Consider the following 17,513-nt stretch of genomic DNA (forward strand, 5'->3'; position numbering starts at 1 on the left):
ATGGGAAGAAGTAGCACAGCACAATGAAGTAAGAGCACTTCTCTCCCCTCCAATGATAAAAGCACAGGGCTGTAAAAAAATACTGTAACATCTTTCTGCACTTCCTTCCTCACCAAGACAACTTGATAAAACTTAAAGAATAAAAACCCCTCAATGTAAAATGATTATGGTGTCTTCAGAAGCGGAGCTATGAGAAATAAAATGACATCTCTTCAACCTCCCTATGCATACATAATGCCATTCAGCCTGCCTGACACACAAACAGATTTATTGGCACAAAAAGCAATCTAGGGCTTTCCCTTAGACATATGACAATCAAAAGCTACTCCTTTCACAATTTTTGCTTTTTAAGTCCTGGAGTATGTAAGCCTCATCTAATTGCCTGTTTATCTGGAAACCTCCCATAGCCTACTTGAAATGCAACACAGAGAGCACTAATAGAATCATTAGACCAAAATATAAAATTTTTGCTCTGGTCTGGGCAAAGTAAATATACAGCCATTACTAATTTCACGTATTCTAAGGCAATTTATAGATCAGTTCCTTTGTGGATACACTAAACTATCCACTAACTCCTTTTACACATATGTTCTACTAGCTTTTCCATGGATAAAAGCAGGTATTTTCAGACAAAGTTTACTATCAATAACCTAAAAATATTCTCTTTCTCAGTATATCAAACAGAAATTCAGTTTAACAAAAAAACACCAAAAAAAAAAAAAGGCAGAAAAACACCACAGTGAAATGTTGAAAAGCATGAGGTTGGGCTTTTCTATCATTTATTTTTAAAATTTCATAGTTGTATAACATTATTTATCTGGGTGGTCTCTTTCCACAATATTTTTTTTTAGTTAACTGGCTTCAAAAACTGCTCAGCCAACCTGCCAACTATAAAGGTCTGTTTAAAAAATTCTGTCATCCATCCAGTCAAAATAATATTAAGATCATTATTTTCTGAGCAAGTACTAATTAATGGATTGTTCTGCATACACAAATCAACCTGGGAGAAACAGTCACATGATTTAGCATGCAACTTTTAAGTTATTCTACCTTTACTTCTCAGCCAAAACAGCCTGAAAGGCATAACCCCATCTAAAATAAAAATGTTGTATGGGTAGTGACACACAGAGGCATTTCTTAGAAGAGTCTCAATGCAGGCAGACCTTGACTGTCCCAGAAACATCACTGCCAGGAGTGTAGCACAGATGTGCATGTGTAAAGACACAGAAGAGCAGAAGCACAGAGGAACACAAACTATCTTGATACTACTTAGCTGGCGCAGAGCTAGCAGTAGCACCTGCAAATGCATCCAAAAACTACCCTAAGCTCTTTTATACACTGCTCTCTGTTGAAGCCTGACCGGTAGTTTTAACAAAGCTACTCAATTTAAGCTTGCTTTGGACATTTCTATGCTTCTGTCTCTTTTAAATGTACCTTATTTCAGCATTTTTCACATCTGTCATAACACTTGCTATCACTGAAAGCCACTTGCCAGCTTCATTTGTTTGTATGACTCAAGCTTGAAAAACCAGCAGGAAGGGTTTATTTATTTATTCTGAAGAGTGTATAGCAGAACATTCTACCAATACACAAATCTGGAAAATGTCAGTACTAGTCTTCATCTCACTACTGTTTTTACTTTCAATACCAGCACAGCCTAGAAGCAGCCCTATTAATTCTATGCAAAGACTAATAGTACTTGGCTTCTCAGTAGAGAAGCTACAACTGCCCCTACCAAATGCCCCTGAGAAATAAAAGCAGTACTAGCTTTCCTCATGAACAGGACCACAGAAGCATCATAATTATCACAATAAAACATAAGGGGGAAAAGCAACTTATGCATCTAGGTGTGATCTGAGAGGGAATTTACTAAAAGCACACAAAGGCAACATGAGGTCGCCTTGTCTTCCAAAGCCATGACATTAAAGCATTTTCTTTACCAACAGGTGCCTGCCACTTCCCAGCAGGTAGGAGCAAGCATTTTAAGGCTTCCCCAGAAAACTTCTGCCAGGTTTTCTTCAGGATCTGTTAGCACATCCAGTACATATCTCCTCTACCACCTTCACGTGCCCAGCTGCTGCCCATCCTCTGAATCAGGTGCAGCTCTGCCTGCTGCACCACAAGAACATTTCAGCTACCTAGCTGAAAAGCACTAAGCAAGTTTTTGAGAGTGTCATTCTTTATACACCTCTAAGTAATTTATGTGCCCACACCCTTATACTGCCATGTTGTACTTAACTTCTTGCTTTCAACAGACATTTCTGCTGTGCAGGACCATGGTGCAAACTCACCCATTTTACATAATGTGCCAACGATGCAAGGAAAACCTTACCTACAATTTGAGGACTCAACTGCTTCTCCTTTTTGAACCTCTGTATCTTTACATTGCCTTCCATTTTTTCTTGAGAGCTTTTGTTGAATAACTTCGCCTTTATCAAACATAAGGTGTAAACGGTAGCTGATCACCTTTATTACCGTGAAGAAAACTGTCACCGAGCTGCAGTACACAAAAACTGTCACTGCATTTGCTGGAAAAGCCTACAGAGAGAAATAATGAGGACACAATGATAACGGTTTCCTTTGAGAAAATACTGTTAAAACTTTTAAATACAATATATGTATTGAGTTCTGCTCCCAGAAAAGGTTTAAGGGTTTCTTCAAGTTTCAAACCATTTCACAAGATCTATTCTTTTTATTAGCTGTGGATAATATTTGTTATCAAAATCGGCAAAATCTCACAATTGACAAACACTATAAAGCTTTTAAAAATACAAAATATACTTTGTATTTTAAAAATACAAAAAATAACATGCAATCCCATGTTAATGCAGCTGCAGCCTTTCCTAAACTATGAATTCATAAAAATACAGACACAAAATGAAACATTAGTTATCTACAAACACAAAACCTTTAGAAAAATTCTGTCATCTTACTCAATATGTCAGTTATGACTCAATAGCAGAACACTGTCGTTTGATGTCCATTTTCTAATGCCTCACAACACGTTCCCAAATACCTTAACCACTGAGGAATTTTAAATAATTAATCAGGACTAGTCAAAACAAATGAATAAAAACACAGTTAGAGAGGCATCCTGTCCCGGCTGACATTCAAGGAGCGAGGGATTGGCTATGTGGTGCTTAGTTGCCAGCTAGGGTTAAACTATGACACAACTTCTTTGAATTCTTTTTCTAAAGTACATAATTGTTAATTTGCAGCTGTCTGTGATCTGTTTGATGATCTGTGATGAGCACCGCAGCTCTTCGTCATTAAAATTAATTACAGTTCAACTATAAAGTCTGTAAAGTTCTTTCACAGACATGACAGACTAACAATTTTTTTATATACAAATACTTCCTTACATTAAAGGGCAAATCATAGCAATGGACAGTTGCAGTTATAATTGAAGTACCAAAGTCTTTACCATTATAGTCATGGAACATGTTTATGTATTGTTATTACACAGCTGCAGTCTCACAGTGAATTTAATCTCTCTTAAAGTTTCAGGGGTTTTATTTAAACAGAGATTTACTACATTCTCACACAAGAACAACAACAAAAAACCCCAAGCAACACACAAAAACAAAAAAGGTTTTCAATACTCAGGACTTGATAAAGTCTGCTGAAGGTAATTTTTAAGAATGGTCTTTACTTTGATACTAAATCAATCATTTTTTCAAATTCATAAATAAATCACACCGACCACACAGATAAAGGGAAGGGAAGGCACGCTTATTTCATCTTTAGAACAAGTCACCACATTTATCTTGATGTTGAAATTAATATGTTGAATCATTTCGGTGTTGTGACAAGCAAGTGGGATGCAATTCTGATGCTGCTTTTGGCTCACTGGGACTTCATACCATCAAGATGCACACATGAAAATTTTCAGGTGAATCCTTTTTAATGACTATTCTGATTCAGATACAAAGAATCTGTTTCACAATAGTGGAGGAGCTATTTAGGACATACGTACTACCAATGATCCCTAATAGACAGACATGACTTTCTACAAGTTGAGGCTTAAGTCTGGTAAGAGTACTTATGGTACTGTGTAAATACCAACTCCCAGCACACCCTTCAGTTATTTAGAACTCAGGCCAGGAGAGGATCCATTTGCAAGGTCATGTTCTCAGGGTATAAGGCTTAGTAGATGAGATTGAAGAACTTGAGGTTAAAGAATTTGTGGTTTATGACTAATGTTTTTACAAAACGAGAACGAAATTGTTTGGTTTCACAAAGAGCAGCAGCCAATTATCTGTAATGACTGTTTAAGAGAGATTTGTTCACCTTCCAAGGAATCTCTTCAACTATACACTAAAAGGCACAGATCAACCACTCATTATTAAATAACAACTCAGAATGGCCCACTAAGAAAAGAAGTGCTTTATAGGTGACATTCATAAAGCTTAATAAATATTATATGAATAATGTCAAGAGGACACAACAAAAATAGATTTCCAGTAGCACAGCCTGTGCGTGCAGAGAGCACGCCACAAGAGAGACTCAAATGAAGCTCCTAGATTTTTGAGTGGAAAACAGGGCCAGTTTTAGCAAATGCTGAGTGCAGCATGTGCTCATCCCTGCCTTGTGACCAGACCTACCAGAGCTGTGCCCTGAGCCAGGCCGTGGTCCCTGTGCCCATCTGTCTGAGACACGCTGTGTTTTAGTGTGCTCACCACACCAAGACACCAAAGGCATCTTGTGCATCTTTAATACTCTGAATCTTGGGGCAGGCTGCGTATACAAGCCAGCAGGTTGCTCTCTGTCCACACGAGGAATTAGGAGAAAGATGGTAATGGAAAGCCCTCCATTCTCTGAATCAGGCCTCTTGCATAAGGAACCAGTGTCATATGACTGCAGTTGGTGTTCCCAGGGTCAGACAGGTGAAAACTATCAAATCCATGCTAAGGAGGAAACTAAGTTACAGACCACTGAGGAATTAGATGATAGAGTCACTTTTGATGCACTATAGTTATAATTAGCCTGGTTTTCTATGAAAATGAGGTTTTATAATCACACTGTGTGTCTCTGTATTCATCATCTCCCCTCCATCCCCTCAGTTGAAAGGTAGCCAAAGAATTAAAAAGTTATTCAGCAAACTTTAAGAGAATACACCCCACTGGGCAAGGTCACAGCAGCACACCTCCTCCATTAATGAGAGGAGCCCACACAGTTCTCTGACCTTTTGATGCCACCCCAGTGACAGGAAAAGCTTCAATTGAGTTGACATCTTATTAGAAGCTATGAAAAAAATCCACAAATACAAATTCATTAGAAAGCGGGCTTCATGACTTCCCACAGGTTTCTATGGAAGCTGTAGCCCTAGTTTTCTTCATTCTTTCATCTCATTAAAAACTCTACCATAATGTACTTTTTGTTCTCCAGTAGCTTCTGTTGTTGTACCCTGCACCAGAATAGCGTGGGGTCACAGCCAGAAATGTGGGCTGGTGTGCCCCAAATGTGGCCCAACTTACTGCTGCAAATGCAACAGGGTTGACATCACCACCTAAGGAGCACCTTTGCTTGGGGCTTCTGCCTGCCCAGAGATTGCTCTCAGAAGAACAGCTACATTCTCCGTCATGTGTCTACTGGCATTATTTGACTAGCACAAAGGTGGAGGTGACTGAGATACGCACATGAAGGTATGTAACCTTTGAACAAAATATCACACCTTGTCAATTGAATGATAAAGGGTGCTTAGACCCTGATGCATCCCAGCCACTGCTTGAGCTCCTGAGGCATCTAGAGCAAGGCAGTGCTGCACCTGGGCCTCACTGTCTCCGTGTGCTACAGAACACAAATGAGGGACCACTACCAAACAAATGTTCAGTCAGCCACTACCATCAGAGATATGCGTGGGAGATATGACACTGGGGCCAAAGATCCATGTTTATCTCTTAATTAAGGTGAATCAATACTAAGAGATGTCCATCACATAAAATATAATATGGGAAAGCAGGTAGCAAATAAAATTCCAGGGGTGTACACTGAGTTCTAAGTGTGTCCTCCCACACAATAAATACAGTACGTAACAGGGTAGCCTATCTCTCTGCTGTGGAGATATTTGTATCCTTAACTTTTAGAGAGATAGAGTGGGGTAAAAGGCAGCCAAGTGGGACTGGAAGCAGCTGACACACTGCTTGTTTTATCAGAGTTTACCTCTGAGTAATTTATGTGCCCACACCCTTATACTGCCATGTTGTACTTCTCCTACCACAGCATGATTTGAAGATCTAGTGCAATGAGAAGCAACAACCCTGTAAGTTCAAGGGCTGCCTGTCCAACAAAAGGCAGGAGAAACATTGAGTAGGTTGTTCTGGGGAGTCACCCAAACACAACACACGTTCTCTTGTAGCTTGTAAAATAAGCTATAGCACAGTATTTCCCAAAGTTGCATCTCTGGGTCACTGGTGTTTCACTGGGGCTGAATTCAGCCCGGGGGCTGAATACTAAAGAGTTATCACTATTTTCATGTGCAAAACACCTAGGGATCCTCAACTGTTTGGTGAAATAAGATAACTTTAATTCTTAACATATTATGAAAGTTGATATGGCACAGAAGAGATCTCATTATAATTTTGAAAGTTGATTTGAACAGCAATGATGCTCGAAATATCCAATGTACATGTTTAATGTTTAAATTATTAAAAAAATAAAGTAACATGGAAACACAGAGCTGCATTTTCAGGGGCAGGAAAAGCTAATAAAGGAATCCTTAGTACTGAAGTAAGCTATGCTGAATAAGCTAGAGAAAGAAATTCTCAATCCACACAACAGAAACAACTTGATACTTTAAGCTTCTCAATGCTACCATCAGCACGCCTCTGCCGAGCCACTGTGAAAAAACTAAAAACAGATGGATGAGTTTTGCCATTTGATTCAAATCACACTGTTTCAGAGAGACTTCCTGACTTCAACAAAAGACTATCCCAAGCAAAGGAAAAATTTCAAAAGTAGTACTCTGATCTGTTTTCATTTTGCCATTTCAAGAAACATCACTGACTGCTTTAGCTGAATCCAAAATATTGGTGTCAAGTATGTAACATAAATATCACCCCAAACATTACTGAATCTTGTAAACAAAATTTCTTATAAACCAGAAAAAACCTTTCTCTAAAAAGCAGGTTCAAGTTTCTAAGTGGCAAGAATAGATGTCTTGCATAAAGTTTACAAAGCCTTAGAAACAATCCACTTGAAAACAAGAAAATGTGTAAGAACATAATTACTGTCAGGCAGCCATCATAATAAACACTTTACTCTTATCAAGGACAAAGAATTCCCATAGCAATATATTAGCTCAAGAACACAAGTCCTGCATTTAACCAGATGATTCATCAGAAAGTCAGTCAGTCTGCAGAAAAAGCAAGTCCATCTAGGTAAGCAAAGATGATGCCCAAGAGATTTCACTAGATAAGTTACATTTCTCCCCTTTAAAAAATGACTTCTAGCTTAGCTCTGACCTAGAGTCCAGTGTTCTTTTGTACCACCCCCACACCTTCTTCACTTCAGAAGTTTCCCACAAGGAATCTTTCCAGATACATACTTCTTTCAACTAAAAAAAGTTAGCCTTCAATTCTTTTTCCTTTTAAATCACATTTATGACTTGGACAGCAAATCTACAATGCAAGACAATCCTACAACTTGCTAGTTTGCATAGGAAATATGCAATCAATCAGAAGAAAGCACATTGTTATTCTGGTTCATTAACTCCATGAGCCATTCTTTCAGGAATTCACTGCAATCCATGCCAGAAAATCCAACACCTATTCACGCTTAAAAATACAAGATTTGCTTTCCACTGGAATTGCAGGGGGAGTCATAAATGCTCTTTGCTTTTGATAATCAGGCCCATATCTGACCATGTAGGGTGAAGAAACCTATTTAGAAGTTGAGAATTTAGTTGAGTCACTCCAGGAACCAAATGGATGGAAACTGCTTCTAACGGAAGCAATATTACCCTATAATCACTGAAGGACACACCAAAATAGATTCGTTGATCCAGCACACTTTAAGCTTTTCTCACACAGTAGGAAAGCACACAAAAACAAGAGCAAAAGTTTCAAGCTTTTCAGGAAAATAAATCTTAAAGTCCAGCAAACAAACTCTAGTCATTATTCACTTGCAAAGTTTAAATTTCAGCACAAAGGGAGCTGCATGTCACAAAAAGCCATGTGATTCACCAGTGACATTCAGCAAGGCGTATTAATTACACGGTATCTGGATTTTTCCATTTAGTTACCCTTCTCAGTGGGTAAGACTGGATCAAACTTTAAAAAAACAAAACCAAAACACCTGTCTCCCAAAGAGATTTTTGAACAAACGTCGTCACGGTCATTCAGCACTTGCAGAGGCCAGCGCTGCACCCCTACCCAACTCCTTCGGCAGGGCTAAGGATCCGGCCCCTGCCTAGCGCAGCCGGCGGACTCACCCCGTTAACCTTTAGACACAAAACCCCCAGGCAAAGCCCAGAATGCCCAACATTTAAGGCCCCCGAGGGCAGTTTACAGCCGGCTGAGCGCACACGCCCTCGCCGCCGCTGCCGCCTGTGGGCCGGGGCCCGCGGCTCCCGCCCCGGCCCGGTGCCGCCCGCCCGCCGCCCCGAGCCAGCCCCTCTCACCAGGTGCAGGGCCATGGGCAGCGTCAGCAGGAACAGCCACAGATAGAGGTGACAGCTGTTGGTGAAGGCGCCCTGCTCCGGGTCGTGGTACCAGCCCCCGGTCAGCGCCGCCCACACGCCCTGCCCCACCAGCCGCGCCGCCGGCGACACCATGGCCGCCCCCCGCCGCCGCCACCGCCGCCCCTCAGCCGCCCGCCGCCGCCGCCGCCATGCCGGGCGCCCGCGGATTCTCCCATGGTGCCCCGCGACGCCGAGCATCCCGCCCGCCCCACCCCGGCCGCCGCCGCCGCCGCCGCCGCCGGGAGGGCGCCGTCACGGGCCGCCCCCCGCCGGGCACCGCGCCCGCTCTGCCCCGCCGCGGGGCCGGGGCCGCCGCCACACCGGGGTCCGCGCCCGGCTGCCGGGAGCGGCGGCAGCGCTCGGAGGCCGCGGGGCGGAGCGGGGCCGAGGCGAGCGGCGGCGGAGGGAGGGCGGTTCTGGCGCGGGGGTGTCCGTCACGGCCGCGTCCCGCCCCGGGCACCGCGAGGTGCGCTCGCAGGTGCAGAAAAAGCGCGGCACGGGGGCTGCCCCGGCGGCCGCCAGCTGGGCTGCGCGCCTCGTCGGCCACTCCCCCAGCGCCGGGTTCTCAGTGATCCTGCCCGATACATCACGAGTTTCCGATCTGCGAGCTCTGCCCAACTTCGGTGTCACCCGTTCTGCGTAGACTTGATATGTGTTTTGGGTGGGATGGGGGGAAATTCCTCAAAAAGAAACATTCGTATTCTTTCAAGAATGGATTTAGGGAAAAACTCAATCTGCCTTCGTTGAAGCGTTTCATGCAGCTGACCATACTAGCGGAGTGAGGAGGTAGGGGCGGGTTGGAGGAAGCTCAGGCGAAGTGAGGGAGAGGGGCTGAAGAGGCGATGGAGCTGAGTGGAAGCCTTGGGCAGGGGAGACTAAAGTCGGTGAAGAACGAGGCATAAAGATATCAAGTATATTCTTATGGGACGCCCCCAAAGGAAGGGGTGAAAGGTGGGTTGTGAACACCAGGACTGACCACACACGATGTTTGCCACCTCCCATCCCCGACCATCAGGAAACAGCCGTGAAATTCAATTTTAAGTGTCTCGCCGACCCCTTCTAGGGACTGCTCCATATGTATGGACCTTTATTACAGTCAATTTTGTGAAGGATGCTTATACGTAATGGATACATCTATCATCTTGCACATCACCAAATTTACCCTATTTCAATTGTTCCTGACTGTGGCTACAGTTTCACAGACCAAACATGCCATTCTGCTGTGCTTTGTGTGGAATTTTTTGACAAAGGTAAGAAACCACAGGTGCTATTATAGTAATTGTGAGCTCATGAACCACATACCTCAGCTTTCTTCCTGATGTCTCAGGTGATGTGGCCATGCTAGTTTTGGCCTGATGGGAGGGATGATACAGCACTGTGAACAAGTGGTTGGGAGCAGGGGAGGAATGGCATCGTCTCCCTCAGCAGCACTGCCACCATTAAATGCCTAAGGATCTACAGCCTTGTGGCTTGAGTACTTCTTCAGTGTGACCTCGGGATGTTTCCTGAGCTGTATGAAGGAGGCACAGTCCTGGCCATGCCTCATGTGCTACTCCTGTAAACATATCCTGCCCAAACTTCTGCCTTGTTGAGTGAACTTTTTTTTATCCTTTGCAGGTTCTTTTCAAAGATGACAAGTTTATTAAACCATTTGTAATGATTGAATCAAGTGCAATATGCAGCTATGAATAATGTTTTTGATGTATGATAACTAAAAATGTTAAGTTTCAGAAACTACTGAAATCATTTTCCCACAGGTAGACTAGCAAATAATTTTGTTCACATGCACAGCTCCATAATAGAAAGGTGGGTAAAGTAGGGTGCAAATAGAAAGCTTCTTCAAAACCTCCTCTCTTCTGTTTTTTGAGACTCTAACTCTTGTAGGTTAAGATGTGGAAGGCCTAGATAATGCAGACTGCAATTGATATTAGGTTGACTTGTCCTGGTTTTGGCTGGGATAGAGTCAGTTCTCTTCTCAGTAGCTGGTACAGTGCCGTGTTTTGCATTCCATCTGAGAATACTGTTAGTAACATGGTGATATTTTGGTTGTTGCTATGTTTGTCTTAAATCTTTTTGTGTCTCGTGTCCTGCCAGTGAGTTGGCACAAAAAAGAAAAACTGGGAGGGAGCACAGACAGGACAGGACAGGTGACTGAAACTGCCCAAAGGGATATTCTAGACCATCAGGCTCAGTATATAAAGTGGGGGGAAGAAGGGGGAAGAGGGGGACATTTGGAGTGATAGTGTCTTTGTTACTTGTCTTCCCAAGTAACTATTACATGTGATGGGGCCCCGATCTCCTGGAGGTGGCTGAACACCTGCCTGCCCATGGAAAGTGGTGAATTAATTCCTTGTTTTGTTTTGCTTGTGAGTGTGGCTTTCCTTTCGCTATAAAACTGTCTTATCTCAACCCACAAGTTTTCTCATTTTTACTCTTCTAATTCTCTCCTCGATCTCGCTGGTGGGGGAGTGAGTGAGTGCCTGCGTCGGGCTTGGCTGCTCACTGGCGTTAAACCATGACCTTGTCCACATATCACTCAAATCTTTCAACTCTGCCTCATCTTTGGATAATGCTGACACCAAGTTTTGGGGTTTTTTTTGGTGTAAGGATACTTGCAGTTATGAAGGGTTCCTGTAATTTCCAGGTTTCAGGATATGTGTTCTGGACACAACGTAGATGCACAGTATTGTAGCTACACAGTTGCAGGAGTGCCAGAGATGAAAAAAGGGACCTCTTTTCTCAACAGACATGCCAGAGAGGGTTTGAGCCATCTGTACGCCGCTCTTTGAACCGCTAACTCCACTAGGTGGTGCCGTCAGGAAAGTTAAGGGCACTTCACACTGTTTTGGGTCACAACATTTCCATTATTTGAACTCCTAGGAACAGCAACTATACAGCAAGATCCTGGAGCACTGGGTGCGGAAGAAACACTGAACAAAGTCTAACCTGAGTGCAGCGATTGCTAGTGGATAGTGGCACTTCAGAAAGCAAATTTTGGAATAATAGCTCTAGATAAATATTTAAACATTTCACTGTACTGCAACCAATACCTTGTCTGACCCAAAACATTCCACACTTAATTAGTTCCTGCAGATTCTTTTAGATAACAAAGTACAAGGTGGAATTTGTGTGGCAGAACGCTTGTATTACAACATACTCTATGGCTTCTATAATAAGGCAAATATGCAGATAAGGGAAAGGCTTGTAATTACCTCTCTGAATAGCTGCAAGGCAATGTTATATTAAAGGAAATGGGAGAAGACTTGATAGACATGCTGGTTCTGCATTCTTTCTTTTTGGTTAATGTGGTTCAGTAAGTCACTTTAGCATAATTGTATTTTTGCATTGTGTATAACTATAAATACAGTGAGGTAAACAAGAATTTATGATTTTTGAATACTGTAATTTTAATTTTTTTAAAATTACTGTCTTTGTGTACAAACCTTAGTTCTGTGGTATCCAGCTGCAAATTTTGCATTTATGTAGAGATGTACAGTGCTCTGAATGTAAGGTTTTGTGCAAAACATTGAGTGTTCATCACACCAGGTTATTCAAACCAGCACTGCAGTTTTTGCACCTTTCCCAAGCCTTTACTGTCCTCCTCAGGGCCTCTGCTGGCAGCAGCCACATCCATAACCACAGGTCCCACAGCACAGTGATTGGCTCCTGGCATGAAAACTCATTTCCTTCCACTTTGAACCACTGTTTCCCACTACTCTGGCGAGACGGGAGGGCGTCCCCAGCCCACACACTTCCCTCCAACTTCCAAGGAAACGACAACTCTAGTTTAGAAAGTGATACAATTTTTCCACTTAAAGCCAGGAGAATCTTTACCCAGAAATAGCACAGACACTGCATTTTGCTGTTTTCAGGCAACCTCTTAATTGAAAGGATTGTGTGATCACACCACACAGGGCTGGGACTCTCAGCCCCTGCATGGACAGGGTGGTGAGCAGGGGAGAGTTGGAGTGGGTCCAGAGGAGGGCAGCAAAGGTAATTACGGGCCTGGAGCATCTCTCACAAGGACAGGCTGTGGGAGCTGGACCTCGAGCAGAGATGACTGAGATAGACAGGGACCTCATCCATGTCTATGAGTATCTAAAGGGAGGTGCCAAGAGCCAGGCTCTTCTCAGTGGGGCTGAGCAATAGGACAAGAGGCAACAGGCAGAAACTGATGCACAGCAAGTTCCACCTGGATATGAGGAAGAAATGCTTTACCGGGAGGCTGACTGGATACTGGAACAGATTGTCCAGAGAGGTCGTGGAATCACCCTTATTGGACATGTTTAAGAACCACTTGGCCTCAATCCTGTGCCATGTGCTCTAGGATGAAACTGCTTGAGCAAAGGAGTTTGGAACAGGTGACCCCACTGTGGGTCCAACCTGACCCGTTCTGTGAGAGCCCACGAGCGGCGGAAGCAGGTGGCGGAACAAGCACGAACCGAGGAGGCTCGGTTACTTCAGAACCCGCTTGGGGTTCGCTCCAAAGGAACAAGGAAGGAGAGAGCAAGCTGCGGTGGAGGCACAAGCCCCCAGCCCGGTCTGCAGCCCCCGAGGGACAGAAGCGGGGGCACGGCTCCCTCAGCCCCGTCCCCCGGACCACACCGGCCCCTCCGCCCGCCGCGCCCCGCGCCACGTGACTCGGGCGGCCAATGGGCGGGCACGGGCGGGCGGGCGCGGGGCACCGGCGCTGCCCTCCCCGCCTTTCCCGCGCGCGCCTGCGCTCTCCCCACTGGAGCCCCGCGGCGGCGGCGGCGACGACCGGGCCGGGCGGCCCCGCCCCTGCCCGCGCCCCGCCCTCCCCTCCCGCGGCTCCCGCTCGGCGGCGGCGGCAGGTGAGGATGCGGCCGGGCGGGTGCTCCCGCGTCGGCGGCCCTGCTGCTGGTGGCCGCCGGGGCTGAGGTCGCTGCCATGGCTCTGCCGGGCGCCGGGGCGGCGGCGTCCGCCGGTGGCAGCGGGGCTCCGTGCCCGCTGTGGACGGCGCTGTACGACTACGAGGCGAGCGGCGAGGACGAGCTGAGCCTGCGGCGAGGGGACGTGGTGGAGGTCCTGTCGCAGGACGCGGCGGTGTCCGGCGACGACGGCTGGTGGGCGGGGAAGATCCGCCACCGCCTCGGCATCTTCCCGGCCAACTACGTGACCCGCCAGCCCCGCGGTGGAGCGGCGGCGGGGGGCGGCGGGCTGGGGGACCCCGCGGGGAGCCTAACGGAGATCGACTTCCAGCACCTGGAGCTGCAGGAGATCATCGGCGTGGGGGGCTTCGGGAAGGTGTACCGGGCCACCTGGCGGGGCCGCGAGGTGGCCGTGAAGGCGGCACGGCAGGACCCCGACGAGGACATCACGGCCACGGCGGAGAGCGTGCGGCAGGAGGCCAAGCTCTTCTCCATGCTGCGGCACCCCAACATCATCGCCCTGCACGGGGTCTGCCTGCGGGAGCCCAACCTCTGCCTCGTCATGGAGTTCGCCCGCGGCGGATCCCTCAACAGGGCCCTGGCCGCCGCCCCCGGGGCCGCGGCCGCCCGCGGGGGCCGCCGCATCCCCCCGCACATCTTGGTGAACTGGGCGGTGCAGATCGCCCGCGGCATGCTCTACCTGCACGACGAGGCCATCGTCCCCATCCTGCACCGGGACCTCAAGTCGAGCAACAGTGAGTCCCGGGCGGGCCGGGGGGGGGAGGTGACGAGGGACCTTCGGACGGCGACGGCGGGGGGATGTCCCCGCCATAGGCCGCGGGGCCCGGGGGGTCCCGGCGTGGCGGCGCTGGCCGCGGTGCGGGGGCGGGTGGCCGGGCCTGGACGGGCTCCGTCCGAGAGCCCTGTTCCACCGGGGAATGGATGTCGCAACTCGGGCACCCGGTGCCAGAAGCTTGGGCAAGCGGCAGGTTGGTTTGCCGGGCTGTGAGCTGGCTCCGAACTCGTGGAAAGGTCGGGAGGAACCGGGGGTACCTTCAGCGCACGCAAAGTCCTGCCCCTCGGAGGGAAGCTCACTGAGAGCGGGATAAAATTCTGTGCGCAGCCACCACAATTGCAAATCTACAAGGCTGTATTTACTCTGATGCGTTGTGTGGTCCTGGCTTTTAAAACTAACCCAAGGAACCAATCGCCTTGTAAAGAAAAGATTTAATAAGGGTATCACTTCTGTTTCACTGCCGTACAATCGTATGTGTTTCTGGTTTTCACTGCATGCATTTAACATTGATAAAATTTATCCACTTAGCCAACATTGAGGTGGAAAAGACAAGTATCTTAAAACCAGTAGAAGCATTGTTGTTCAGATGTCAGATTTGCTTTCATCCCTTGGCATGGGCAAATGCACCTGCAGGAATGAGGGAGTTGCTCAATTCGTGCTTTATGGCTCCTTGGTCCATCTGACAATACAGAAGCATCTAAGATTTTGACCACTGTGCATTTGGAAAGCTGGATTACTAGAATAGAGTGTTTGTGGCTTGCCGTTATAGTTGTGTTTAGAAATGATGATCTGAAAGTGGAAATCTGTGCATTTCCACAAATATCTGAAACTGTCTCAACTCTTTACTTTTTGTTCTGAATGTTCCAAAAGTGCAGCAATGTGTTAGTCTTTTTTTTTTCAGTTAGGAGACCTTAAGTAGTCCAGCAGAAACAAAAAAGCTTCATTCAAGTTTGAAGCACTTTGTTTAAGAGGCTGTGTGTCTTGAAGGTCACCATGCATGGCCTGTTAAGACAAGGCTCAGTCATGGGACTGACTGTTCTGAGAATACTTTCACTATTTGCTTGATAAAGAAACAACCTAGCTCAGCTGTGTTTGTGGTTCTGTTTGTAGCACGGGTGGTGAACTCTTGGACGTTTAGCATCATAGCCAACACCTTTATTTCTAGCAAGTAGTCTGTAGCCAGCTTGTGCCCTTTTAGTTTGCTGCTGTGTAAGGAATGAGCTGCTTCACCTGGAGTGCTTAGTGGCTCTCCTTAGAGTGGGCTGCTGCGTGCTAGCAGCATGTTAAATGACAGTGACAAGGTTTGTGTCTGAAATAAATTCATAGCCCTGTGGTTTAGCATAACACTGTGAGCTGAGTGAGTACTGCTGAGAACTGATTACCATTGTCATCTTATAGGGGTAATGGCAGAGCATTTAAAAAATATCATTCTGATTATAACCTCAGCTTAGGTGCCTATTCACTGCTTCCATTACTAACTCCTGTTGCAGATGCACTTAACTTGAGCTAGTTAGATCTCTCACCTGTATTTCTTAATCTTAGCAAGATACTTCAAACAAATTTCTTAGTTTGAACAAGTATTGAATATGCTAAATAGAATTATGTCTCTTGATCATCCACCTAAATTATAGTGTTGGAAGACAGTGGTGCACTGCTGGTACCATATACTGCTCAACAACATCAATTTAAAATGACTGCAAGTCATGGCAGTATCCCCTGCTCTGGTAACTCATCCATTCATCGAAGATTTCCCTTCATTCTATTTCTGTAGTCTTTTGCAGTCTTGCACAGTGGGAGTGGAATGCTGCCAGGGTTGAGTGAGCGACTTGCTTGACATGGACAGTAACAGTTCTGCAGTGGCTGCAGCTCCAGACGGGTCCAGCAGCACCCATTCCTCACCTGCTCCTCGCTGCTTTCCAGGCACTGCTGCTGGTGGTGCTTCAGTGCTCGCCCTTAAGCAGCTCTAGGTAGTATATGAGTGTATCAGTTTTGTGCTAACTTAGTTATTTTTGTTAACAAGGATGTTTTTTCTTCCTCAGACAATAAATTGGAAAAATTACTGTCCTTATTATGATGTGGTAAGGAATGCTTTTCAAACTATTTCCCCAGCAAGTAGGTGGGAACTAATTTTTCCAGCTGGGAAAGGGAGCCCCTTCTACCAGTGTATTTGATCCAGAAAAGGTATGTGTCTGGGCTTGTGGCTGGCAGGCAATAGCAAGCATCTCAAAGGCAAGCATGTTACTTCTCTCTGTGCAGTTTTATGGAGCTGGGATCTCTGTAGCATACCTGTTGTGGCTTCACTGATGCCAGATTGACAGGACTGGAGAAGTGCCACAAATGGAAGAGCCGCGAGAGCAGCCAGCTTTTATTAATAGCAGTGACTATCTAGGTTTGAATGCTCTTTTTTCATGGGCTCTTTTTGGGAGATGGGGAAAAGGTTTGTGTTTCTGCCAGAGTAAGGGAAATTAATAGGTAAACAAAGGTTTTCCATATCAGAAAGGAAAACTAACAAACTTGGTTTTGAGGGCTGAACAGGGAAGTGAAGTGTAACTCATGAGTTTTATTAACAGCAGAGAGAGTTTCTTCAGTTCTGGAGTCCATGTAAAATAAAATTTCAAAAGCCGACAAAACAAAAGTGTTAAGAACACTTAGCTTTAGATATATGTGATTAAATGAAACATAGTAACTATGATGTCTAATGTTGCCTTACCAGTTGTGGGTGCTTTATAAAACTTTGTATGACTGAAGTTATGAGAAGTTTCACTGACAAATATCATGGCCTGTTTTGAGGATAACTTCTCATAAACAGTTCTTACATTCCTCAATACACTTTATAGATTAAAGAAATAATCTAAAAGAAAAGATTAAGAGGTGAACTTTACCTAATCTAAAATATTAATAAAAATCATGGAAGAAAATTCTATTTTGTTCAAGCCATCATTGTTAATAAAGGAATTCTGAATTAATTGATGCTTTAACCGAAAAGGAGATGTCTTAAAAACTGTGAAAATACTTGAATATTTCTAACTCTGTCTTCTGGGTAGGAAGTTGTTCTTGATTAAGCATGTCTGCTGATTATGAAAAAACATTAGGTTTTACTTGAAATAGATGACAGGAATTCATCTACAAGACTAGACATTATAAG

General features: G+C 45.4%; 2 protein-coding genes across 2 annotated transcripts in view; one reads left to right on the forward strand and one right to left on the reverse strand.

Moving 5' to 3' along the window:
• Positions 1–8,788, reverse strand: part of PCNX2 (pecanex 2) — a 151,371-nt gene extending 142,583 nt beyond the window's left edge. Inside the window, 2 exon segments of the mRNA XM_054514349.1 lie at positions 2,333–2,538; positions 8,621–8,788. Of these exon segments, the coding sequence (XP_054370324.1) occupies positions 2,333–2,538; positions 8,621–8,773 (359 nt within the window). The 5' untranslated portion in view covers positions 8,774–8,788.
• A 4,774-nt stretch (positions 8,789–13,562) lies between these two features.
• MAP3K21 (mitogen-activated protein kinase kinase kinase 21) overlaps positions 13,563–17,513 on the forward strand; it is a 40,967-nt gene continuing 37,016 nt past the window's right edge. Inside the window, exon 1 of the mRNA XM_036380828.1 lies at positions 13,563–14,327. Coding sequence (XP_036236721.1) covers positions 13,592–14,327 — 736 coding nt within the window. The 5' untranslated portion in view covers positions 13,563–13,591. The remainder of the gene's footprint in view (positions 14,328–17,513) is intronic.

The sequence above is a fragment of the Molothrus ater genome, chromosome 3, assembly GCF_012460135.2.
Source record: "Molothrus ater isolate BHLD 08-10-18 breed brown headed cowbird chromosome 3, BPBGC_Mater_1.1, whole genome shotgun sequence".
In the NCBI taxonomy this organism is placed as follows: domain Eukaryota; kingdom Metazoa; phylum Chordata; class Aves; order Passeriformes; family Icteridae; genus Molothrus; species Molothrus ater.